This window comes from Lithobates pipiens, unplaced genomic scaffold (assembly GCF_037356315.1).
Source record: "Lithobates pipiens isolate NorthernLeopardFrog02 unplaced genomic scaffold, aLitPip1_a1.2 Scaffold_30, whole genome shotgun sequence".
NCBI classification, from domain to species: Eukaryota; Metazoa; Chordata; class Amphibia; order Anura; family Ranidae; genus Lithobates; species Lithobates pipiens.
In genome coordinates this window covers 66,980,269-67,006,854 of record NW_027507791.1, presented here as the reverse complement: position 1 = coordinate 67,006,854, position 26,586 = coordinate 66,980,269, and the positions used below count along the sequence as shown (strand labels likewise).

General features: G+C 42.3%; 1 protein-coding gene across 1 annotated transcript in view; it reads left to right on the top strand.

Annotated features, from left to right (window-relative positions):
• Window positions 1-24,854, top strand: part of MNAT1 (MNAT1 component of CDK activating kinase) — a 254,207-nt gene extending 229,353 nt beyond the window's left edge. Inside the window, exon 8 of the mRNA XM_077464379.1 lies at window positions 24,403-24,854. Within this exon, the coding sequence (XP_077320505.1) occupies window positions 24,403-24,523 (121 nt within the window). The 3' untranslated portion in view covers window positions 24,524-24,854. The remainder of the gene's footprint in view (window positions 1-24,402) is intronic.
• Window positions 24,855-26,586: the final 1,732 nt, after the last annotated feature.

Sequence of the window (26,586 nt, the reverse complement as noted above, 5' to 3'; positions counted from 1 at the left end):
GGGAGCCATGTAGCACGTCTACGCAATTGTCAATTAAAGCGATGCAGTACCGAATTGCAAAAAGTGGTTTGGTCATAAGCCAGCAAAATGTTCAAGTCTGAAAGTGGTTAATAGCACCCTCATGCAATGGTAAATACTGTGTGTTTTAGTGTGTGCCAAATCACATTGTGCGCTGGTGCTTTTAAAAAACAAAAAGTGTTTGGGACTTCTTTCCCACGTTTTTTGTGTACACAGCGTACAAGCAAATGTGCTGCTCATATGTGAACCTCCTGAACTTATCTTTGACAGGAATCTGCAGGTAGATTTTCAGTGCCACTTGTTTGTAGTCTATTGCCATCTCTGTGAATCATTGAACCTGGGTAGATTTCAGCTGGTGACTGGTAGCAGTAGTGGGACAGGGGTCCAGCTATTGTTTTCAAGAGGGGCTTTGGCATATAGGGATGCTTCTGTGGCCTACACCTAAAGCTCAGTGTAGCACATAGCTGAATTTCATTTACCCTTACTTTTTGAATAATGGAAACATTTTGCCCTTTTCTATGAAGATTTTGAATAACCCAGGCTATAAATATGGAGGTGAACCTGGATGACTTCTGGGCTATGCCACTCTCAAGTAAGGAAAGAAATGTTTACACAATGTTGACATTTGCTGAAAACGCAAACCTTTTATAGTGTTCTGCTGTCTCGTTGGGAAAAACTCACTTCACTTTGAACATGTCTGAGACACCAGATTACAGCCAGCCACATGCCTCGAGCAATGAGTGCAAACCTTTGCTGCAACAAATGAATTCAGCCTGGCCATATGAGCAGCTGCACTCTACAACTGGATTCAGAGCCATTCAACTCTTAAAGGATAACTAAAACCCCAGAACAAAAATGCAGCTTATAGTCCTTGGATGTGGTGGCTGCATTATTTATTTTCAAGCGAAACACATTTTTCGCAAATAGAGAAATTGCTAGTTGATCTGAACAGAAATGCATTGTCCCTGTCACTTCGCTTGAGCTACACCAAAGAATATATTTCTTGCAAGCTATCTTCTGTAAACTACCAATTGCCCTGCCCACCACCTAATGGAGATGATGCAATACAGACATGTCTGTAGTCCATATCAAGAGATCAGCGCAGGGCAACCATCTCTCTCTATAGATACAGTGGAGGTGTGATGTAGCCACCATGAGGCAGGAAGTTATTTTCGGGATTACCAGGTGAAAATAAAGCTGTAGAAGCTTGAAAAAAGAAAACGAATGCAGCCACAACACCAAGAACTAGTGATCTGCGGTATATTACATTTTTGATTTGGGGGTTTTGATTATTTCATGTGGAGTGTGCAGAATTCTTTAACCAGCACTTGGTTATTACTATTTACATAACAAATTACTTTTATTAATCCATTATAAATGTACCTGATCTTATAAATGTATAGTTGGATAATGTACAGATTGTTGTACTTTTTCATTTTATTTTTGTGGAAATGTCTTCAGTTCTTCGAAGATTCACTAATCTAGCAATTCAAACCTGTGATTTGCTTCACAGGCTGCATTCCTTGAACCCCTTACCAGTCCACCTGCCTGTCCTGTGCACTCTACAGGAAGCAAGTCAATGGGTCAGTAGATGACTGTGTCTAAAGATACGATGCCCTGCTTTATGGGTGCTCTGTGTCATCATGACATATGACAGAAGTCCTTATTTGACTTCCGCAAAGTCCCTATTTTATAAACCAGTTTGCTCATCACTAATTATGATAATGTTAGACACAAATTGTTATTGTCCCCTTTCAGCTTACTGCATATTCTGCAGACTCTCGCTCCTTCTCTGCAGCCTTCAATGGCCTATATGATATTGATTAAAACAAATTTAGCCCCAGCTGTTCTCCAGTTCTTAAATTATACTTCCTTAAATAATTTTGCAGCTAAATACTTCAGAAAGTGTTTCACGGCCCCTTCACTGGGATACATGTTATAAATTGCAATAGTTGCCTTAATCTTAGAGACAAAGTGCACATATTCTTTTTGCCTCTTTGCCCTGACCTAACCGCCCTCCCCCTCCACAGATGTATACTTATTGAGCTCCGATGACCACGCCTGAACATTACAGCCCATGGGGTCTGTATTTCCTACCATCTCCCATTGTCTCTGGCCTTGGAACACAGTTAATAGAATTGGTCTGATTTTCACGGGCGTAGTGAGGAGAGTGAGACTTGCACCGCTGGATGTAAACATCCAGAGGCCATGGCCGCCAGATCGAGATAAAGATACATCTGTGGAGGGGGAAAAAGAATAAGCGCTCTTTGCATTGCATTGCTCTTGAAATTGCACTTACTCTTTAAGTACCAAACTGCTTGAATCTTTTTCTTAAATAAAGCAGGTGCAGCCTTCAGATATAAAGGGCGTTTTATACAATTGGGTTAATAATTATTTGATCCAGTGCAGATTTTGTAAGTTTACTCACTTAAAAAGAAATGAAGGGTCTATAATTATTGTCATAGGTGTGTTTTGAATGATAGAGACAGAATATCAACCAAAAATTCTGAAAAAACACGTGATACAAATGTTATAAATTGAGTTGCAGTTCAGTGAGTAAAATAAGTATTTGATCCCCCTACACACATACAATAATTCTGGCTCTCGCAGATTAGTCCAGATGGCTTGCACCCGAGGGTCCTTGGGAAACTCAGTCAAGTAATTGCCAGACCATTGTTCCTAATTTTTACTGACAGTCTACTGACTGGAATTATTGGAGAAAAGCCAATGTAGCACCAATATTTAAAAGGGCCAAAATACATCCCTGGGAATTACAAACCAGTTAGCCTAACATCAATAGTATGCAAAGCTATTGGAGGGGATGATATATACAAGATTTTAGTAATGAAAACGGTATCTCTAGCAGTAATCAGCATGGATTCAGTGAAGAGCTGTTCTTGCCAAACCGATCTATTACCCTTCTATGAGGATGTGAGCTGCCATCTAGATAAAGGAAAGCCCATAGATGTGGGGTATCTGGATTTTGCAAAAGCATTTGACACAGTTCCCCATAAATGTTTACTGTACAAAGTAAGGACCGTTGGCATGGGCCATAGGGTGAGTACATGGATTGAAAACTGGCTACAAGGGCAAGTTCAGAGGGAGGTGATAAATGGGGAGTACTCGGAATGGTCAGGGATGGAAAGTGGGGTCCCCCAGGGTTCTGTCCTGGGACCAATCCTTTTTCATTTGTTCATAAACGACCTGGAGGATGGGGTAAACAGTTCAATCTCTGTATTTTCGGACTATACTAAGCTAAGCAGGGTAATAACTTCTCTGCAGCATGTGGAAACCTTGCAAGTAGATCTGAACAAATTAATGGGGTGGGCAACTACATGGCAAATTAAGTTTAATGTGGAAAAATTTAAAATGATGCATTTGGTGGCAAAAATATGAATGCAATCTATACACTGGGGGGAGAACCTCTGGGGGAATCTAAGATGGAAAAGGACCTGGGGGTCCTAGTAGATGATAGGCTCAGCAATGGCATGCAATGCCAAGTTGCTGCTAACCAAGCAAACAGAATAGTGGCATGCATTAAAAAGGATATTAACTCAAGAGATAAATCGATAATTCTCCCACTCTACAAGACTCTGGAGTATCCTGTCCAGTTCTGGGCACAAGTCTTCAGGAAGGATGTGCTGGTAATGGAAAGTACAGAGAAGGGCAACAAAACGAATAAAGGGACTGGAAGATATTAGTTATGAAGGAAGGTTATGAGCACTGAACTTATTCTCTCTGGAGAAGAGACGTTTGAGAGGGGATATGATTTCAATCTACAAATGCCATACTGGTGACTCCACAATTGGGATAAAACATTTCCACCTAAGGGAGTTTAATAAGACACGTGGCCACTCATTAAAATTAGAAGAAAAGAGGTTTAACCTTAAACTGCATAGAGGGTTCTTTACTGTGAGCGTCAAGGATGTGGAATTCCCTGCCCGACGTACATTAGCGTACTGTGGTCAACGCCATGTTTGGAGGAAGAAAAATGCCTACATTTGACCCTAAAAACACTATCCCTACAGTCTAGAATGGAGGTAGAAACATTATTCTTTGGGGCTGTTTCTCTGCTAAAAGTACACTTTGCCGCATTGAGGGGCCATGTATTGTAAAATCTTGAATGAGAACCTTCTTCCCTCAACCAGAACACTAAAGGATTAATGGGTCTTCCAACATGACAATGACCCAAAAAGTACTGCCAAGGCAACAAAGGAGTGGCTCAAGAAGAAGCACATTAAGGTCATTGTTGCCCTTACTGCCTCTAAAAGATCTGTATATTAAAGAGAGTGTTGCAGTAACGATAGAGGGGTTTTGATCAGAGACTCTGACTGCGGTCATCATATAAGGCTTCTTTACACTTGCAGTTGGGGAGCAGTAAAATGTGGAAGGGTTAGAAGATCTGCAACGTTTTTATTTCTGTCTGTATCCCTGCAGGATAGATTAACTAACCATCATTATTGTTTATAGTGATTAGTACAGAAAGTGATGCATTTAGGGATATTTCCCTAATTGGAGAGATTTATTCTTGATTTGTTTCTTAGACAAGAGAAATATGCCTAAAGAGACCCAAAAAGGTCACAGACAGCAGAAATACTGACAGAGGTCGTAAAGTGGCAAAACCTAACTCTAAATCTACTTTCAGCCACATTGTAAGCTTAATCTATCTAGCCCTGTAAAGAAAAGATCACAATACTCACCAGTTCTGTAGCTGCTCTGGTGCGGTCTCCAGTGGTGGATGCTGTGTGCAGAAGGTCGACTATGGCTGGGAAATGACGGCACCCATAGAGTTACTATGGGGCTTTTGTTGTCAGCTGCCTCTCCTACACACTCCCACACACTGATGACCAAACCACTTTTTGCGATTCGGCACTGCGTGGCTTTAACTGACAATTGCGTGGTCATGCAACGTGGCTCCCAAACAAAAGTGACGTCCTTTTTTTCCCCACAAATAGAGCTTTCTTTTGGTGGTATTTAGAGGTCGACCGATATGGGTTTTTCTCTGGCCGATGCCGATATTTAGAAATCATGGCGGCCGATAGCCGATATATGATGCCGATTTTTTTGGGCCGATATGTTAGGCCGATTTTATTTTATTTATTTATTTTTAATCCCCCTTGATCTAACACACCTTTCCCACTGGGGCGTTTTTTAAGGCGCTTTTGGGCTAAAAATAGCGCCTGTAAAGTGCCTGCAAAATGGCTCCCCTGCAGTCTGTGTGAAAGACAGAGTGCTTTCACACTGAGGCGATGCGCTGGCAGGATCTTAAAAAAAAAAGTCCTGCAAGCAGCACGTTTGGAGTGGTGTATACCGCTCCTCCACCACTCCTGCCCATTGATATGAATGGGCACCACTGCCGAAGCGCATGCAATGCGATTTGGCAGCGGTGCTTCATGGGCGCATTTAACCTCTTCCTTGGCCGCTAGCTGGGTTATATGTGCCCCACTAGAAGCCAAATAGCACCGCTAAAATGATGGTAAAGAGCCGCTAAAACTTGCGTTTTACCATCAACGTCTGCCCGCTCCAGTGTGAAAGCAGCCTTCATAAGTGATACAGAAAATTTCTTACACTTAAAGCGGAGGTCCACCCTAAAATGGACCTTCCGCTCATCGGATTCCTCCCCCCCTCCGGCGCCACAATTGGCACCTTTCAGGGGGGAGGGGGGTGCAGTTACCTGGATAATCCAGGTAACTGCACCCACTTCCGGGCTAGCTCTCTGCGGAAAGGGGCGTACATTACGCCCCTTTCCGCAAGTGCCCCGCTGCCTGCTGGGAAACACACAGATCCCAGAGGCAGCGGGGACCGTCCTCATTGCGCAGCGCGGCTCGCGCATGCGCAGTAGGGAACCGGGAAATTAAGCCGAAAGGCTCCATTTCCTGATTCCCATGCCCAAGATGGCGGCGGCGGCAGCACTCGAGTGTCGATCTAGAGATCGGCTTCGGGTGCCGACATCGCGGGCGCGCTGGACAGGTAAGTGTCACTATTTTAAAAGTCAGCAGCTGCAGTATTTGTAGCTGCTGGCTTTTAAAAAAAAAAAAAAAAAAAAAACGCGGAGTCCCGGCGGACTCCCGCTTTAAACATTTATTAAACAAAACAAACCTCCAATCAGTTTACTTGTATGTATGATCTAGATTAAAAAAAACAAAAAACCTATATATTAAATAAAAACGGGTAGTCAAAACTTTTGGACAAAAAAAAAAAAATGGGCTAACTTTACTGTTTTTATTTTATTTTTATTTTTTAAATGGTGTATTTTTTTCCCAAAAAAATGCATTTGAAAGTGCAAATGCCGTGTGACATAAAATATTGCAACAACCGCTATTTTATTCCCTAGGATCTCTGCTAAAAAAAATATATATAATTTTTGGGGGGTCTACGTGATTTTCTGGCAGAAAATACAGGATTTTTACTTGTAAGCAACAAGTGTCAGAAAAGATTTAGTCTTTAAATGGTTAAACTGAGAACTTCTACACACTGAGATGATTTCATTCATTCAGAAGTGTAAGGCTCGGTTCACACAGGGGGCGACGCGAGGCGACACGACTTGCCGCGCCGCGACCTGCCGCGACCTCAGCGGCGACTTGCAAATGACTTCTGTATAGAAGTCAATGCAAGTCGCCCAAAAGTAGTACAGGAACCTTTTTTCTAAGTCGGAGCGACTCGAGTCGCTCCTCTTAGAACGGTTACGCAGTACAGAACGGGGGCGACTTGTCAGGTCGCGGCACGGCAAGTCGTGTCGCCCCCTGTGTGAACGGAGCCTAAACATTGTATCATTTAGTTCTTTTCTTGGCCGTCTGCCCAGAGAGGAGGAAAGTGTTGCTATGACGACTCAGGCAACTCACACTGACTTCTTACAGAAGTCATTTCAAAGTCCCGCTGTAGAATCGGCTTTTTATCAACACAATCGGCCGATGCCGATTATTTAAAAAACGGCAAATATCGGCCGATATATCGGTCGACCTCTAGTGGTATTTGATCACCTCTGCAGTTTTTATTATTTGCGCTATAAACAAAAAAGAGCGACAATTTTGAAAAAAAAAACACGTTTTGGAAAAAAAAAACGCTTTTTTCCTCAGTTTATGCCAATACGTATTCTTCTACATATTTTTGGTAAAAGAAATCGCAATACGCAATTATTGATTGGTTTGCGCAAAAGTTATAGCGTTTACAAAATAGGGGATAGTTTTATGGCATTTTTATTAATATATATATATCATTTTTTTTTTTACTAGTAATGGCGGCGACCAGCAATTTTTATTGTGACTGCGACATTATGGCGGACACACCGGACGTTTTTGACACATTTTTGGGACCATTGTCATTTATACAGCAATCAGTGCTATACAAATGCACTGATTCCTGTGTAAATGACACTGGCAGTGAAGGGATTAACCACTAGGTGGCCGTGTAGGAGTTAAGTGTGTCCTAGGGGAGTGTTGCTAACTGTGGGGGGGCGTGGCTGTTTTACACATCACTGATCTCTGCTCCAATCACAGGGAGCAGAGATCAGTGTCACTGTTGCTAGGCAGAACAGGGAGATGCTTGTTTAATTTAGCATCTCCCCGTTCTTCCTCCCTGTAAGACGATCGTGGGTATTCCCACAGCGATCGAGTCTGCAGGACCCGTGATCGGAGTCACAGAGGTCCCGACCAGCGCACGAGCACGACGCCACTGGCGCACACGCAATTGCACGGTGGCAAATTTGGAGGGACGTACCTGTATGCACGTTTGCCTGTCCGTGCCATTCTGCCCGATGTACATCAGCGTGCACCCGTCGGGAAGTGGTTAAACTATTGAAATTTGTCACCATTACACCAGCATGCACAGTTTAAAGCGTGACATGTTGGGTATCTATAGCCTATCATATTTCATATTTTACAAACAAATTGGGGTACATATTGTGTTCTGTTTTTTTAAATAATTAACGTGTACTTTTTTTGCCAAAAAATTGCATTTAAAAAAATGCTTTACAACTACCATTTGACATAAAAAAAAATGTTTAGGGGTTATAAGTAATTTTCTAGCAAAAAAATACTGATTTAAACTTATAAGCATTGAACAAGTCAAAAAATTGGTGGACTTTATGGGCACATAATGAGAGGGAGAATCAATAAAAAGGTATACATCTTTCTACAGCATAATTCAAAAACATATAAACAACATACAAACAACACCTTGTATGGACACAGTTACCAGTTACCCAATAATGCAGTTACAGAGGGCTGGATCTAAGATACAAGGATTTATTTGGTAATATATCAAAGTGAGAAAAAGATTTCTGATCCAGAAATGCCTCCAAAAACTTGCTTGTCGATGCGTTTCACTAAAATATTAGCTTCCTCAGGGCAGATACTGGGTAGGTGCTGGTATATTTAAAAACAAAGAAGTGAATGTGTAAGTAATTAATGTAGCATATGGCCTGTGGGCCATTTTTTGGTACTATTGGTAAGTACCACTCATATATACTTGTATTTTTCCTTTATTCTGCTTCACTATATGTACCCTGCTCAAAAGGTTAATATCCAATTATAGACTTCATCTATTTTTAGTACAGTGTTGGAAACATTAGTGGGAATCTTTGACCGCTTACCTCTATGTGATCTATACTCTAATACTTTTACATCTTCAATCTATATGACTGTTATACATCAGGTGAGAGCTATTTTAGTATAATCCAGTTTTTGATTTGGGGATATTTACTCTGATAAAATGTATAGTCCATAATGCATATTTTTCTGTTTTATTTAGTGCTATCTACCTTAGAGCACATGATATGTGTGTATTTCACTGCTACACACATACATATGAAATTTGAAATTTTGTCTTTCTGGTTGTCTGTTAGTTTTGTGAGATTCTCCCATACCCTGAGCCACAAGTTCACCAGGCAAGCATATATGTTGTCATGTCTATATGTAATTGATCTTTGTGCATATGTACTCCTCCTAGAGAAATGTTGTAATAACTATCGCTATACTTGCATAGATATACAGGGCCTTGCTAATGTATTCACCCCCTTGGCATTTTTTGTGTTTTGTTGCCTCACAACCTGGAATTAACATGGATTGTTTGAGGATTTGCACCAAGTCGCTTTGGATAAGTCTCTATGAGTTTGCCACATCTTGCCACTGGGATTTTTGCCCATTCCTTCTTTCAAAACTGCTCCAGCTCCTGCAAGTTGGATGTTTCCACTCAAGTGTTGCTTTAGCAGTGTGTTTGGGGGTCATTGTCCTGCTGGAAGGTGGACCTCCGTAATAGCCTCAAAATCGCACACAGAGTGGTACAGGTTTTGCTCAAGAATATCCCTATATTTAGCACCATCCATCTTTCACTCAACTCTGACCAGTGTCCCAGTCCCGACTGCTGAAAAACATCCACACAGCATGATGCTGCCACCACCATGTTTCCCTGTGGGGATGGTGTTCTTTGGGTGATGTGATGTGTTGGGGTTGCGTTAAACATAGTGTTTTCCTTGATGGGCAAAAAGTTCAATTTTAGTCTTGGACCAGAGCACCTTCCTCCATATATTTTGGGAGTCTCCCACATGCCTTTTCCCAAAACGGGCCATTTTGTTTTTTGCTAAAAAGTAATGGCTTTTTTCTGGCCACCCAGCCATAAAGCCCAATTCTCTGGAGCTTCCGGCTTATTGTCCTCATATGTACAGTCTCTGCTGTGGAACTCTGCAGCTCCTCCAGGGTTACGGTCTCTGTGCTGCCTCTCTGATTAATGCCCTCCTTGCGCGATCCGTGAGTTTTGGTGTGCGGACGTCTCTTGGCAGATTTGCTGATGTGCCATGTTCTTTCCATTTGGTTGTGATAGATTTGATGGTGCTCCTAGCGATCATCAAAGATTTGGATATTTTTATATGCCCTAACCTTGACTTGTACTTCTCAACAACATTGTCCCTTACTTGATATAAAGTTAAATGGTGCAGCGCAAATAAAGTTCATATATTCGATGGTCAATTAATAATGCAGAGAGAAAAGATGAGGCCACCACGTGATGAAGGCAATCTTCTTATCAGAGTGACATATCCTTCCACCAATAAAATATACTCTTACCGAATGAGAGGGACCACTGAGTACTCAAATGGTCAAAAAGGCATAGTCCTATAAAAGGGATTGACAAACCGAGCAGCACCAATCCACGGGTATAGGCAGGATGGCATCAGATATATGTCTCCAGCAGCATCAAAACCATAATGACACTGATGAGCAAGTGCGTTAACGCACATAAGTTTGTATATATCCAATAACGTCAATCCAACCAGTAGGATGCGTACATACAGGTCACTCTGGTAATTATGCAACTCCCAGCAAAAGGAGGTTTGTAAACAAAACTTGGACGAGAAGGTAATACAGGGCCCAAAACTCGATCTTTCCTCCCAATGTTTAACTTCAATACTGGGCACTTAAACACCTTCCTGCCGAGACCAATTTTGAGCTTTCAGCGCTGTTGCACTTTGAATGACAATTGCGCGGTCATGCTACACTGTACCCAAATGAAATGTTTATCATTTTTTTCCCACAAATAGAGCTTTCTTTTGGTGGTATTTGATTTGCCTCTACGGCAGAAAGACAGAAAATTTGGAAAAATGTTTTTATTTTTTTGTTTCAGTTTCAAAACTTAGTTTTCTCCTTCAGTGATGGGCACTGAGGTGGTACCAATGAAGTGGCACTGATGAGGTGGCATTGATGGGCACTGATAGGCGGCACTGATGGGCAACACGTATGGGCACTGATGGGCAACACGTATGGGCACTGATAGATGGCACAAATTGGCACTGATGGCACAAATTGGCACTGATGGCACAAATTGGCATGGATAGGCAGTATGGATGGGCATGGATAGGTGGTACAGATGGGCATGGATAGGCGGTACAGATGGGCATGGATAGACGGCACAGATAGGCGGCACAGATGGGCATGGATAGGTGGCACAGATTGGCATGGATAGGCGGCATTGTATTGTATTATACTGTACCGATGGATGCCAATCAGTGCCAAACAATAATGCATGCCAATCAGTGATGCCCATTGTTGGCACTGATTGGCATCCATTGTGGGCACTGACTGGCATCCCTGGTGGTCTAGGGTGGCATACCTTGTGCTAAGCATCCCTGGTGGTCTGGTGGTGTCCCTGGTGGTCCAGTGTGGGCATCCTCGTGGGGGCTGCGCTGATAATCGATCAGCACAGACCCCCCCCCCCCCCCCCCCGTCAGAGGAGCAGCAGATCGGCTCTCCACTACTCGCGTCTGACGATCACCGGCTCTTCCTATTTACTCTGATCAGCCATGATTGGACACGGCTGATCACGTGCTAAAGAGTCTCTGTCTGAGACTCTTTAACGAGATCATAGTTGTGGGGTGACACACCGCAACGACGATCGCCGTGATGCACGCCCCGGGGGCGTGCAGCGGCTCAAAATCCTGATCACGTCCGGGCAGGATTTTTAAACCACTTTGCTGCCGTGTTTCTGTTACAGGGTGGGCGGCAAGTGGTTAATAATGATTTTCTAAAATTTTGTAAAAAAATTTTATATTGGATTTTATGCTTATGATATAATTTGAGAAAATCATTATTAAACATTGGGATATCCTTAGGAAGGATTGAGTTTTGGGCCCTGTATTACCTCCTAGTCCAAGGTTTGTTTACAAAAAAGCCCCTACGCTGAGACATTTTAGCTCCTAGCGTGGTTGATCCTCCAATGATTAAGGAAAATATGATTTTTTCCTTTCTCACTGGATTTTATGCATGTGGCAAGTGCCCCCGTGTAAACATAATATTAAAAGATGTAAGGATTTTATTGCCCCTACCAGAGGTAGAACCTATCCAATTAAAAACTTTATAACTTGTAACTACTGGTGTTGTATATGTGCTTGAGTGTGATTGCGGGCTGCAATATATAGGGAGAACCTCTAGGCCCCTTAGCGTCCGCATCACCAAGCACGTTAACAAAATTAAGAGGTTTACGGTCCCACAATGTTTGTAAACATTTTAGATATGTCCATAATAGAGATCCCCGTTGTTTTAAAGTGGAAGTAAACCCATCGATTTAAACAGTTAAAAAAAAAAAAGAAAGGCATGCCGGGAATGCTAACTGCACATTGGCTGTGCTCTCAGCCAAACTATCAAACCATCCAATGGCTGGTATCATAACGAATCACATGTGCAGCACCATAGCAGTTGAAGATTAAACAGAGGCAAAGTTGGCAGCTTCCTTGGCTGAAAACGATAGGGGAGTTTACTTCCATTTTAAGTTTTGAGGTTTGGAAAAGGTCAAGAAGCACTGAAGAGGGGGTCATTTTATTTGTGCATTGAGTCAGCGTGAATCCTTCTGGATTCACGAGACCCAAGTTCTTACCCCTAGAGGATTAAACGTTGACTTTGATTTGAATTGTTTTATTTCAGATAAGTAATACTTATTATGTAGTCCATATCATAATGTTTTATTTTTTTTATTTTTACAAACAGACCGTGGATGTATGTCCATGTTTTAAATTAATTTATTAAATTGATGTAATTGCACAATCTAATTTTAGCTGATATTAGTGGTGGCTTATATGTATCAAGCAATTTGTTTTTATGATCACCGCTTTGTTACATCATGGTTGGATTATTTATTAATATATTGTACATATTGCCTTCAATATATATGTGCAGTATCTCTGTCCCCATGTGAGAGGCTGTTGTATGTGTCAACAGAGGTTTGGTCAGTTTCCATTTCTGGTTGCAGTCGCCGCTGTGTACAATGTTCTTTGTGGAAACCGGACGAGTATTTAGCCGCATTAGGTGACGCCTATAGCTCCACCAACCGCTGACGAAGTCCCTGTAGGACGTAACGTGCATACGGGGGGAGGAGCTGCTTTGCGAACGTCACCCGTTGTCTGTCTTTCACTTCATAGACGCTACAGTGTGATCTTGTGGCTATTTGTAGTTATACCTTTAGACACATTGTGAAGTGTTTAATCTTAGCAACTTTTGACTGTTTACTTTTATTGAACTGAGAAATTTTTACTGAAGCTTCATTTAATAAACAATCGTTAATTAGCTACACTTAGATCATTTTCTTGGTGGAAGGATATGTCGCTCTGATAAGAAGATTGCCTTCATCACGTGGTGGCCTCATCTTTTCTCTCTGCATTATTAATTGACCATCTAATATATTGACTTTATTTGCGCTGCGCCATTTAACTTTATATCATATTATTGAGATGTTGATTTGCTCCTTTAGGTGTTCAGTTTGCAATCATTTTTATTTTTTATTTTTTTTTATGCATGTGCACTGATTGGTCTTTTCATTTTATAAATTTGATTGTCCTTTACTTGTTTGGAGAATTCTTTGGTCTTCATGGCAGTGTTTGGTTAGTGGTACCTCTTGCTTAGGTGTTGCAACCTCTGAGGCCTTTCAAAAATGTGTGTATATGTAATGACAGATCATGTGACGCTTAGATTGCACACAGGGGGACATCAGTTCACTAATTATGTGACTTCTGAAGGTAATTGGTTGCACCAGAGCTTTTTATGGGCTTCATAACAAAGGGGGTGAATACATACACACATGCCAATTATCATTTTTTTATTTCTAAAAAATAGTTTTATGTATATATTTTTCGAATTTTACTTCACCAACTTAAACTATTGTGTTCTGATCCACTGTATACTACATTAAATACGTATGCATGTACTTCTTTGTTTTTAAATTTACCAACACCTACCCAGTATCTGCCCTGAGGAAGCTAAAATTTTAGTGAAATGTGTCAACCAAGTTTTTGGAGACATTACTGGATCAGAAATCTTTTTCTCACTTTGATATGTTACCAAATCAATCCTTGTATCTTAGATCCAGCCCTCTGTAACTGCATTATTGGGTAACTGGTAACTGCGTCCATACAGGGTGTTGGTTGTATGTTGTTTTATATGTTTTTTAACCACTTGCCGCCCGCCCTATTACAAAAGACGGCGGCAAAGTGGTTTGCTAATCCTGACCGGACGTCATATGACGTCCTCAGGATTATGAGCCGCTGCGCGCCCCCGGGGGCGCGCATCGCGGCGATCGTTGTTGCGGGGTGTCAGTCTGACACCCGGCAACTACGATCTCGGTAAAGAGTCTCCGACGGAGACTCTTTACCACGTGATCAGCCGTGTCCAATCACGGCTGATCACAGTGTAAATGGGAAGAGCCGGTGATCGGCTTTTCCTCACTCGCGTCTGTCAGACGCGAGTAGAGGAGAGCCGATCGGCTGCTCCTCTGACAGGGGGGGTCTGTGCTGATCGATTATCAGCACAGCCCCCCCGAGGATGCCCACACTGGACCACCAGGGACGCCACCAGACCACCAGGGAAAAGGTAATCCTCCCTAGACCACCAGGGATGCCAATGGTCAGCACAATGGATGCCAATCAGTGCCCATAATGGATGCCAATCAGTGCCCACAATGGGCATCACTGATTGGCATGCATTATTGTTTGGCACTGATTGGCATCCATTAGTACAGTATAACACCAATGCCGCCTATGAGTGCCCACCTGTGCCGCCTATGAGTGCCCACCTGTTATGAGTGCCCACCTGTGCCGCCTATGAGTGCCCACCTGTGCCGCCTATGAGTGCCCACCTGTGCCGCCTATGAGTGCCCACCTGTGCCGCCTATGAGTGCCCACCTGTGCCGCCTATGAGTGCCCACCTGTGCCGCCTATGAGTGCCCATCTGTGCCGCCTATCCATGCCCATCTCTGCCACCCATCCATGCCAATCCGTGCCAGCTATCAGTGCCAATTTGTGCCACCTATCAGTGTCCATCCATGTCGCCCATCCGTGTCGCCCCCATCCGTGTCGCCCCCATCCGTGTCGCCCCCATCCGTGTCGCCTATCAGTGCCGCCTATCAGTGTCCATCAATGCCACCTCATCAGTGCCACTTCATTGGTGCCCATCAGTGCCGCCTTATCAGTGCCCATCAGTGTAGCCCCATCAGTGCCCATCAGTGAAGGAGAAAACTTACTTATTTACAAAGTTTTGAAACTGAAAAAAAAAAAACATTTTTTTTTTCAAAATTTTCGGTATTTTTTTATTTGTAGCGCAAAAAATAAAAACCGTAGAGGTGATCAAATACCACCAAAAGAAAGCTCTATTTGTGGGAAAAAAAATGATAAAAATTTCATTTGGGTACAGTGTAGCATGCTCTCTCTCTCTCTCTCTCTCTCTCTCTCTCTCTCTCTCTCTCTCTCTCTCTCTCTCTCTCTCTCTCTCTCTCTCTCTCTCTCCCTCCCTCCCTCCCTCCCTCCCTCCCTCCCAGAAAAGGCCTGGCCTTAAAGTGGTTATACAACACCTTCAGGTGGGCAGGGCACCATGTACTTCACTTATGTGTTTATTTAGAAAGCCTTAGTTCAGTTCAGCTAGTGTAACTGCCCGACAACTTTATTCTGCATAACCATGCATCTGCTGAAAGCTGATATCAGCCTTGCAGGAGTGCCTTTCTAAGCTGATGGGGAGATGGAGGGAGGTACTTGGGTAGACTTATAAGAGGAAGGAGATTTAGAGTGTAGCACATCATTTGTGGGTATGTTCATTCTTGTCTAAAAAAAAAACTAAAGTTATTCTGTATTAAAGGACATTCTACTTCTATAGAACAGCTCTATGTGGAAAACTCCAGAGGATGGGTGTGGAATGTTGCATATCTGCTCCAGCTTACAACTAATTATCCCCTTGTAAAAATAACCTGGGTTCTGGAAGGTATTAAAGTACGGGAGCCCTTCTCTTCTTTCACCCTCATGCCAGTTGTTTCCAGGGGCGATGTTCCACTGCTGAACTCTGGAATATGGTTTTCGGTAAATCCATATTTTTTCAATATGATGGGAGGAATGGAATGTAAGCAGCAGTAGGACCATTGTATAAACTACTTAATGGTGCATATGATCCTAATCTGATCCTAATTTATCCCAGTATGATTGTAGAAGTAACAAAGAAGGAAGCTTCCTGAAGAAGCACCTGTTTTTCATCATCCATTAGAATAATATACATAACACAGAAGGGTCTTTAAAATATACAGTTATATGAGTAACATATATGTTCATTTGCTTATCTGTAGTTTCCTGAATAAGCATAAAATGCTAACCCGTGTGTTATCTGTTTGTTTTATTCAGTGCAGGGTGAAAAGTGAATGTTTTTGCTTGCTTTTCTAAATTTGGTGTACTGGAGTATGGTGTTTGTGATAGACCAACACAAAGTCGCACATAAGTTTGAAGTGGAAGGAAAATGATAAATGCTTTCCAAGATTTTTTACAAATAAATATGTGAAAAGTGTGGGGTGCATTTGTATTCAGCCCCCCTGAGTCATTACTTTGTAGAACCACCCTTTGCTGCAATTACAGCTGCAAGTCTTTTTGGGGATGTCTCTACCAGCTTTGCACATCTAGAAAGTGAATTTTTCGCCCATTCTTCTTTGCAAAATCGTTCTGTCAGATTAGACGAAGAGTGTCTGTGAAGAGCAATTTTCCAGTCTTGCCACAGATTTTAAAATGGATGTAGTTCAGGACTTTGGGTCACTCTAACACATGAATATGCTTTGATCTAAATCATTTCATTGTGGCTCTGGCTGTATGTTTAGGGTTGTTGTCCTGCTGGAAGGTGAACCTCCGCCCCAGTCTCAAGTCTTTTGCAGACTCTAACAGGTTTTCTTCTAAGATTGTCCTGTATTTGGCTCCATCCATCTTCCCATCAACTCTGACCAGCTTCCCTGTCCCTGCTGAAGAAAAGCCTCCCCACAACATGATGCTGCCACCACCATGTTTCACGGTGGGGGATGGTGTGTCAAGGTTATGTGCAGTGTTAGTTTTCCGCCACACATAGGCCAAAAAGTTCAATTATGGTCTCATCTGACCAGAGCACCTTCTTCCACATTTCCTGTGTCCCCCAAATGGCTTCTCGTAAACTGCAAACGGGACTTCTTGTGGGTTTATTTAAACAATGGCTTTCTTCTTGCCACTCTTACATAAAGGCCAGATTTGTGGAGTGCACGACTAATAGTTGTCTTGTGGACACATTTTCCCACCTGAACTGTGGATCTATGCATCTCCTCCAGAGTTACCATGGGCCTCTTGGATGCTTCTTTTGATTAATGTTCTCCTTACCAGGTCTGTCAGTTTAGGTGGATGGCCATATCTTGGTAGGTTTCCAGTTGTGCCATACTCTTTCGATTTTCAGATTATTGATTGAACAGTGCTCCGTGAGATATTAAAAGTTTGGGATATTTATTTATAACCTATCCCTGCTTTAAAAGTCTCCACAACTTTATTCCTGACCTGTCTGGTGTGTTCCTTGGCTTGCATGATGCTGTTTTTTTTTTTTTTTCACTGCGATTCTCTAACAAACCTCTGAGGGCTTCACAGAACAGCTGTATTCATACTGATATTAAATTACACACATGTGGACTCTTATTTAATCATTAGGTGACTTTTGAAGCCAATTGGTTCCACTAGATTTTAGTTAGGGGTATCAGAGTAAAGGGGGCTGAATACAAATGCACGCCACACTTTTTAAAATATTTATTTGTAAAAAAAAATTGAAAACCATTTATCATTTTCTTTCCACTTCACAATTTTGTGCTACTTTGTGTTGGTCTATCACATAAAATCCCAGTAAAATACATTTATGTTTTTGGTTGTAACATGACAAAATGTGGAAAACTTCAAGGGGTATGAATACGGTTTCAAGGCACTGTATATCCATAGGATGCTCGGACTTGCAACCCAACTATTGTTCTATGAACTTGGGGTAATATAAAAGCAATGGCTGGAATATTGCTCCATGGGTTAAATTGAGAATTGTGGATCCTAAAGCAACTGGGCCCTATAAAGTTTCTCTCTGCCCTGCTCCCCGCACCCGCTGTCACATTTTAAAAACTGTACAGCCTGTGAATGAATGAACTACAACTAAAGTCAGCCACTGCAGCTTATGGCCTGTAGTTCTGAATGAACTACAAGAGTGCTGATGAGCAATTGCCTCAGAATGTCTACTTTCCAAAAAGGGGAATTTGGGGGGAATTTGTATTATCCCGTATGCAGGTACTGGCTGAAAAGCTGGAGGGCTTGTCTGAAGAAACCTGGCATTGCATCCCTAATCTACTGATGACGGGTGCAGTGCTTTACATGCTTCTGCAGGAAAAAGTAATAAATGCACAAAAGGTACACGTATCATTTAACCACTTCGATACTGGGCACTTTCATCCCCTTCTTGCCCAGGCCAGCTTTCAGCGCTGTTGCACTTTAAATGACAGTTGATACAACTTGATGAACCACAGAGCGAAATATTCATTTCTCAAATTAAACATTGCCAACATCCCGGTATTCATTATATTAGAACCATAAAAAGGGAACATAAGTACCCCCAGGTACCATAGGACTTTGCAGGCAAACATAAAATACTTATGTCATAAAAATGTTATTTATTGAAAAAAGGATACAAAATGTCATTTGGGTACAGCGTTGCTTGACCACACAACTGTCATTTAACATAAAACACTTATGTCATAAAAATGTTATTTATTGAAAAAATATTTAAAAAACATGTATAAAAACATGATAGCAATCTATACAGTACATTATATTATGCAAAACAAACAAGAAGTAACATATAGTATATATTCTACATATTCAAGAGTGACTGTAGTTTCCTCCATTAGTCTGACATGTTTCAGGAACTAATCCCTTCTTTAGAGGTGTTTTTTTTAGGAAGAAATTGTAAATACATTCTGAAAAAAAGGGGTAGAAATAGGCTTAGCAAAAAACTTTTTGAAAAGCAAAAACAACATTGCAATATTCGAGCATGTCCAATATACATACCAAAAGTTGAAGAATGTAGAAGTGAATATAGAAATGTATACAAAAGCGAATATCTTTAAGGAGTTGAATAAACTTTGCTGCTATTTGTCCACCAACCAGGGGTGGACCCCAAACTAGCTCAGAGCAGCCCTCCCAAGGGTCCCCCAGAAGAACATCCACCACAGCACCATCACAAATAACCCTAAGAGGTAATAGAGTAACAAAATAACTTATTATAAAGGGTTGGATATGTAGCGTTTTCATATATCACTAAATCCTAGATAAGTCCCTCTTATATAGTGGAGACCATTTCTAAAATGGTGTGAAACCTCTGTTGGTATGTCCAAGAGAGATATCCTATTAAGTAGTGAGGGTATTTTGCATGTTATTATAATCAGGTGTTGCATTAACAATCTTTCTGATTGAAAATAGCGAGAGAGAATTTTTTTTTCCCTTTTCTTTTCCTTATTTTTTTCTTTTTTCCCTTTGCTTTCCCCTTTCTTTCCAACAGAGATTAGTAAAAGAAAGTGTTTATTTACTTACATCAAATGGCAAGTGGCTGGGGCGTTGTTGCTTCTAACAGGAAAAGTATGCACCGAGCAAGGCGCCGCCAGTGAGCTTAAAGTGAGGTGCCCCCTAAAAAAAAAAAAATGTAAAAGTCAGCAGCTACAAATACTGCAGCTGCTGACTTTTAATAATTGAACACTTACCTGTCCCAGGGTCCAGCGATGCCCCCCCCCTCTTCCCCCGCTCCGCTGGCGGCGCCGGCATTCTTACTGTGGGCACCCAGCTGTGGCTTCACAGCCGGGCACCCACTGCACATGCGCGAGCGGCGCCGTGCACCGTGATACACCACACAGTCATCTGGGACACGTGACAGGTCCCAGATGACTGTGCAGCGCCAAGGGGAAGTGATGTCACCAGCCTGGGCAATGAAGGAGGCAGACTACGAGGGACCCCCTAGCAACAGACATTGAGAGGTGAGTAAAAAAAAATGTTTCCAATTATTTTTCTTTACATTTTTTTATGAATTTTAAGAAAAAAAAATTTTGGTGGCAACACCACTTTAAAAAGTCACCTGCGCAGTGCTGTCTGCCTAGTTGGTGTCAGCACAGTGGGTTTCTGTGTAGGAGCAGCATCATTGCATACAGCATGATGAAGTCTTCTCCTGGCAACCTTCCTTAAGCAAATAGCAAATAGCAATGTCCTGCACTTGGGTGCGTTTTCTAACGCAGCACATCAAAGGAAACAGACATGCGTTCAGGATAGTCACCATTACATAAAAACAAAAGAACGACATCCTAATTTCTGGAGAAAAAAAAGGGGGGGGGGGACCAAACCTAAAAATAAATGAAAAGGGCCATGGGGAAACATCACCAGGGAGACCCCAGGGCAAAAGCTGCACGCAGATAAAGCCCACCTTTAAGGGGAGCTTGGTGGGCCTCTGGTTACATGTCGCATTGTGCATCAGCCCTTGGTCTCACTCGAGCTGCAGGGGCGGTTGCGACTATTCTTGCGCCGGTGGGCTTTATCTGCATGGAGCTTCTCCACCGCGTTGGGCAGTTGCCATGCAGCTTTTGCCCTGGGGGCTCCCTGATGATGTTTCCCTCATGACCGGTTTCATTTATTTGTAGGTTTGGCTAACCCGGTAGCATTAGTTTTACTATTTTCAGTGGCCATTATCAGCAACTTTTTCTTCTATTGGCAAAACACTGATAACCCTATTTCTTGGCCAATATATCGGTGTAGCCCTATCTGAGACCTGACGTGGACAGTGTCAGAGCCCTAGAATTATAGTATTAGCTATAGCTCCTGGAAATAACAAAAAAATTTAAATTTTAAACAAAAGCAAAAAATCCACGAGGAGGAAATTTATAATTCACCAGATTTTTTAAAGTTCTGCAATTCCTAGAGTTCTTTTTTAAAGCTTCATGTGCTGGCTGGATAAAAAAAACACTATATAAAATAAATGTTTTATATTTACACAACATCCCACACACAAAATGTATGTGTGTGTGTGTGTGTGTGTGTATATATATATATATATATATATATATATAGTAATAAATGTAAAACATGTACAGAGCCACTATATATTCTTTGTGCATGTGTGATAATATGGACACCGTGAAGTAAATTTAAATAGTTTGCTAAATCTCCAAAGAGCACCAAGCTGGTCATCACAGGAAGGTGGGACCTTGAGTTTATTTTGGTTTCTAGTTATTTAGCAGTATTACTTAATCCCCTGCAGGCAGAACTCTTCCTCAGGACTATAAGGAGTTCTGGAAGTCCTATCAGTCAGCTCACATTTACAAATAATTCTTAAGGTTTAACACCCCTGTGCAAGTGTTCTTGTATTGGGAATCCCATAGCTGTCTGGTTTTGAGCCTTGGTGCTGACAGATACATTGGATAAAAGGGTGTTATCCCAAATAATTTTTATGAAGTTGGACATGACTTTAAATCAGGATACTGAGTGCCAAGCGCCGGTCACCTTTGGCCTTTCTACCTAGCCGCACTTAAAGCGGTTTGGTCTGCAGAAAGGATACATGTCTAGAACAAACAGTTCACATCAGGACACGGCATATGCGGTCTCTAAGCGTAATTTATAGGAAGATAGACTTTTCAGACACAATTGCTATTACATTGAGGTTTAGAACAATAAAAATACATAATTTTAATGTGGTTTGCACTAGAAAAAATGGTTTCAGCCTTTTTGATTGAGGAAATTCCTTTCTTGTTGCTCTGGCTCTGTTAAAAGGCGATTCACATTAATCTATAGAATCAGTGCTGTCCAATTGACTATATGTTTTTAAAATAGATGTAAATCCTAACTGAATTACATTTATTCTGCTAAAGCACCTAGTCCTAAAATACTGGTTCCACGTTTCTTGTCATCCTTTGCACTTCTGATCTCCACCAGCCTCTTTGCAGATAGTTTTCATCTACATGCAGACCAGTAATGGCTACATGGCATTGGTTGGCATGGGTTCTCCTGATGGTGACAATAGGACCTTACCGGTGTAATGTGTGGTGAATAGGACACTTTTTTCCATTAAGAGCTTGTGTGACAGGGGACCCAAACTCAATTATTTGATGGGGTAACCACATACTTTTGAATATATAGTAGGCTGGTGTTTGCTAGATGCAAATTCAACTCCTTGTAACTTTCTTTTATCTCTTAGTGGAGACTTTATTGGTAAGATCCACTGCACTTTAGTTTCTGGAATTGAAAACCTGTTGTGGTTATTCTACCAGTCGAGTTTATTTAGCTTATATTTTGGAGAATTCAGCTAGAGAAGCTAAAACACACAAAGGTGGGAAAGAACTGCCAGGTATATAGATTTAGTGGTTATGGCAAGGAAGCCTTCCTCTTGGATTACCTAAGACATTTAAAGCGGTAGTAAACCCGCACATTTTTTTTTTTTTTTTTTAAACCTGCAAAGCAAAAGGCATAATGAGCTAGTATGCACCGCATACTAGCTCATTATGAAATACTTACCTTAGAACGAGGCCCCGACATCTGGCCCGATCCACGCCGTGGGAGCTGACATGCTCCCTCAGCGTTTCTTCCGGGTATCGCGGCTCCGGCGCTGTGAGTGGCCGGAGCCGCGATATCGTCACTCCCGCGCATGCGCGCGGGAGATTTCATTCCGGCCGCCGGCCACTGCCGGATTTTCAGGCCGAGAATCCCCTTGTGCGCATGCGCCGCTGCAGTCAGCGGCGCATACCGAGGGGGATATCTCCTAAACCGTACAGGTTTAGGAGATATTTTTTTTTTACCTACAGGTAAGCCTTATTATAGGCTTTCCTGTAGGTAAAAGTTTAAAAATCGAGTATACAACCACTTTAAGAATTCAGGGAAGGATTAAAATATCACTTTTGGCAAACAAACAGTTTAATGCAAGGGTCCCCAAACCCTGGACCGGTGTACTTCCCAGTGGTCTGTTGATGACCGGGCAGTGCAGCAGGGGGTGAGCAGCGACCTGCTGCTGTGTGGGCATGCCACTTAGCCTGTGTGTCCTCCACCAATTCTCCCACCCGCCTGGCTGTTGATGTCATCCTATCAGAAGAGCTGGGGGGCGGGAGCAGCTAGAGATCTGCACAGAGAGCAGGAGTCAAATATAAACAAGTGGGTAACCACTTACATCACCACTGTGATGTAAAGGGGGCTGTAATGTGAGGGGGAACTGAGGACATCATTTTAAAGGAGACCGTAGAACACTGCACTAATATAAAGGGGGGGCTATGCTGTAAAGTAGGGCTCTGGTATGAAGGGGTCCGAGTCTAACTCCGTGAATATCCCCCCACTCCCTGGAAAAATTGTCTGCTGCTAAACCAGTCCCTTGTGCACAAAAAAGGTTGGGGACCGCTGCTTTAAAGGAGAATTACAGCCAAAGCTAATTTGGCTGTACTTCTCCTGTGGATCAGTTTGTTCTGCACTCCTGTGACCTATTTTTTATCAGACAGTGGGCTGAAGTTACAGAGCCGGTCCAGGCTCAGGCAAGATCACGACAATGAAGTCGGGACCTGCCAACATGTCTGGAGCTGCTGAGAGCCTGAGCCAACCACTCGTGCCCCCTCCACAGCCCAGCGCTCCAGTGGGGGGGGGGGGGGGGGGTAGGGTAGAGAGTTGTGACTGACAGTCAGCAGCTCTAGGCTCAGGGAACGCTGAGAACCGAGCGAGTTTTTGATTGCTTGGTTCTCAGTATAAGAGCCAGTAGGGGACAGATGCAGCATCTGACCGAGGTAAGTATTATTCTGAAAAAGAAGAAAAAAAAAAAACACAACCCCATACTTCTCTTTTATTAGATGCATGCATCCTAGATTACTAGAAGCCATTACTGCTGCAGTAAACACACTCTGCTTCAGCTTTTTAGTGCTCCAACTCCATCACATTGATGTAGTAGAGGGTGGTATACTTCATTACACATGCTGCAGTGTATTTCCCTTCATCCCACATATTTGTTTTAAATGAATTCTGTCCTGCGAAAGGTGGCTGTCACCCATGGTAGATCAGTAAAAAAATTCACTTTCAGACTTTCTCCAGTGGCCAAATAAAACACAGGTGAAGCAATATAACCCCCCCTTGGCATATTAACACCTCATAACCTAAATTGCTGTTGGGATGCCCCTTTCCAAGCAACGATGGCATCAGTACAGAATGAAACCAACTGATGCGTTCTGGTGGTCTTTTTTTCTTGTCTCCTGCCAGAACTGCATCTGTTTTAGGTTTCTTAGTGCTGAAAATCAGCTTGTTTTGTGGGGCAATGCTAATGACTCGGCTCCCCCCACAGTCTGCTACGCTAAGATGTGACGAATCAAAGCATAACGGTTTTCCAGCAGGCTCCTAATCGCTTCTTTGCATCTCATGCTTCTCAAGAAGCTAATCTTAACTTTTTTTTTTTTCATAAAGGTCCCAGATTTAAAACATATTTAAGCATTTGCTCAATACAAATAGTAATAAGCCATGCTTGACAATATGGTCGGTAAACATCTGGGTATTCCCAGCCAAAATGAATGAACGTTTTATTTCTGTGCTTTGAGGTTAACAATGTTGTCCTTTGTTTTCAGGTATCTAAACCATGTACGAGCTACTTCCCCTCAGGATCTCGCTGGAGGCTACACTTCCTCTCTCGCATGCCATAGGGCACTGCAGGACGCCTTCAGCGGACTCTTCTGGCAGGCGTATTAACTTGCATACCCCAGTCTGGACAAGAACGGACGTTGGCACAAGACCAGCAGCTAACACAAGTGAATCTGGTAAAATTACTGCCATCTGCAGCTATACCTAGCCTCGTAGTGCTCTTTAATAAAGACAGCTGTGTTCCAGAGGAGTTTCTCTCCCCCCCCCCACTACAGAAAACAGCCTTCAAACCAATACATTTTTTTTCCTGGTCCTGAGAGCAACTGAAACAACAAGTCATGTCTGATGGAAGAAATGAATAATTCCATTTAAATCATTGGGATTTCTCTAAGAAGTTGTAAATTTTCTGTTTATTTTTAAATAAAGCCAACTTTTATTAGTTTGTGGTTTTCCGTTTTGTGCGAGGCTTTGTTGGATAAATATTTACTCAGCGTTAGTCACAGAGTGCGTTGGACCGCTGAAACACGAACGGTTGTCATTAGTCCAGAGTTTTTGCTTCATCTTTACAATCAATGGCTATCTTCAGGAGGAATAAAAATAAAGTGCACCTGTAATTTCAAAATAAACACACCGCTACGAAGGAAGGCAACTTGTGTGCTGCTTTCAGTGATGAAGGTTTTTAAATCTGATCACCAAGCAAGACACAAATCGGTGCAAATCTCTATCCACGATTATCTACTTTTGTAAGCTGTGTACCTGAATTTTATTTGGCATCAGTCTCCTGCATTCCATTGTACAGCAACGCTCAGACTGAGAAAGGGAAAGCAGGGCAAGGAGCCACTTAGTTGGTCTGCAGTGGCAACAAGGTACATGCTGATAGAACGTAAAGGGACACTCATTAATCCACTCTTTATCCTTTCACTGTCCACTCACAGGCTGGGGGTAGGGACAAGACCTGCCAGAGCCTAAAAGAGTTTGAGAATTAAGAAGAAAAAAATAAAAATAAAATCATACTTGCCTAGGTGGATGCAACATCAGTCTGACTGCCTCTAAGAATGAGAACTGAGTAATCAAAAAAAATGCTGATCACTCAGTTCTTGATCTTCAGGGAGCAGAGAGCCAGTGACTCCCAGTCACAAATGACAAGCGGCTGTAGTGCAGTTTCCGGGTTCACACACTGAGGACGAGACCTGGCTGAAAAAAAAAAAAAAAAAACAGCACATTGCCTGCCCCCCCCCCCCCAAATAAAGAGTACCTGTCACCAGCCCCTCAGAATCTGCAGCCCATGCCTCATAGAATGTATGTTAGGGTGTTTGTTTTCCAAAATGGGGTAATTTTGTGAGCAATTCCTCTGTCCTGGTGCTCCAGGCCTTCAAGGGTGTGATAGGCCAGGCTGCAAAAAAGTCTCTCTCACGGTATCGCTGTGTGAGAAATAACTTGTTATGAAAATTTTGTGTAAAAAAAAAATAAAAATATTCATTAACCACTTAAGGACCGCCTCACGCCGATATACGTTGGCAGAATAGCATGGCTGGGCACAAGCACGTACAGGTACATTGCCCTTTAAGGGCTCAGCCGTGGGTCGCGTGCGTGCCGGGGCACTCACGACCCGGTCCTGAGCTCCGTGACTGTGGCCACAGACCTGATCACCGCTGGTGTCCTGCTGTCAGGTCACAAAGCTGAAGAATGGGGAGAGGTAAGTGTAAACAAACCTCTCTCCGTGCTTCCTAATGAGCTCGTCACTGATAGTCATTCCCTATGACAGGGAACGGACTGTCAGTGATGTCACATGCCAATCCCCCCTACAGTAAGAAATACAAATTAGGTCACACTTAACCCCTACACTGCCAGTGACATTTTTACAGTAATCAGTGCATTTTTAATCGCACTAATCACTGTATTAATGCCAATGGTCCCAGAAATGTGTCAAAATTGTCAGACGTGTCCGCTATAATGTCAGTCACAATAAAAAAAAAAAAAAATAAAAAAAAACCCACGCTAATCGCCGCCATTACAAGTAAAAAAATATATATATAAAAATGCCATAAAACTATCCCGTTTCGTAGATGCTATAACTTTTGCGCAAACCAATCAATCGCATATTGCGATTTTTTTTTTTTTTTTTTTACCAAAAATATGTAGAAGAATACGTATCGGCCTAAACGGAGGGA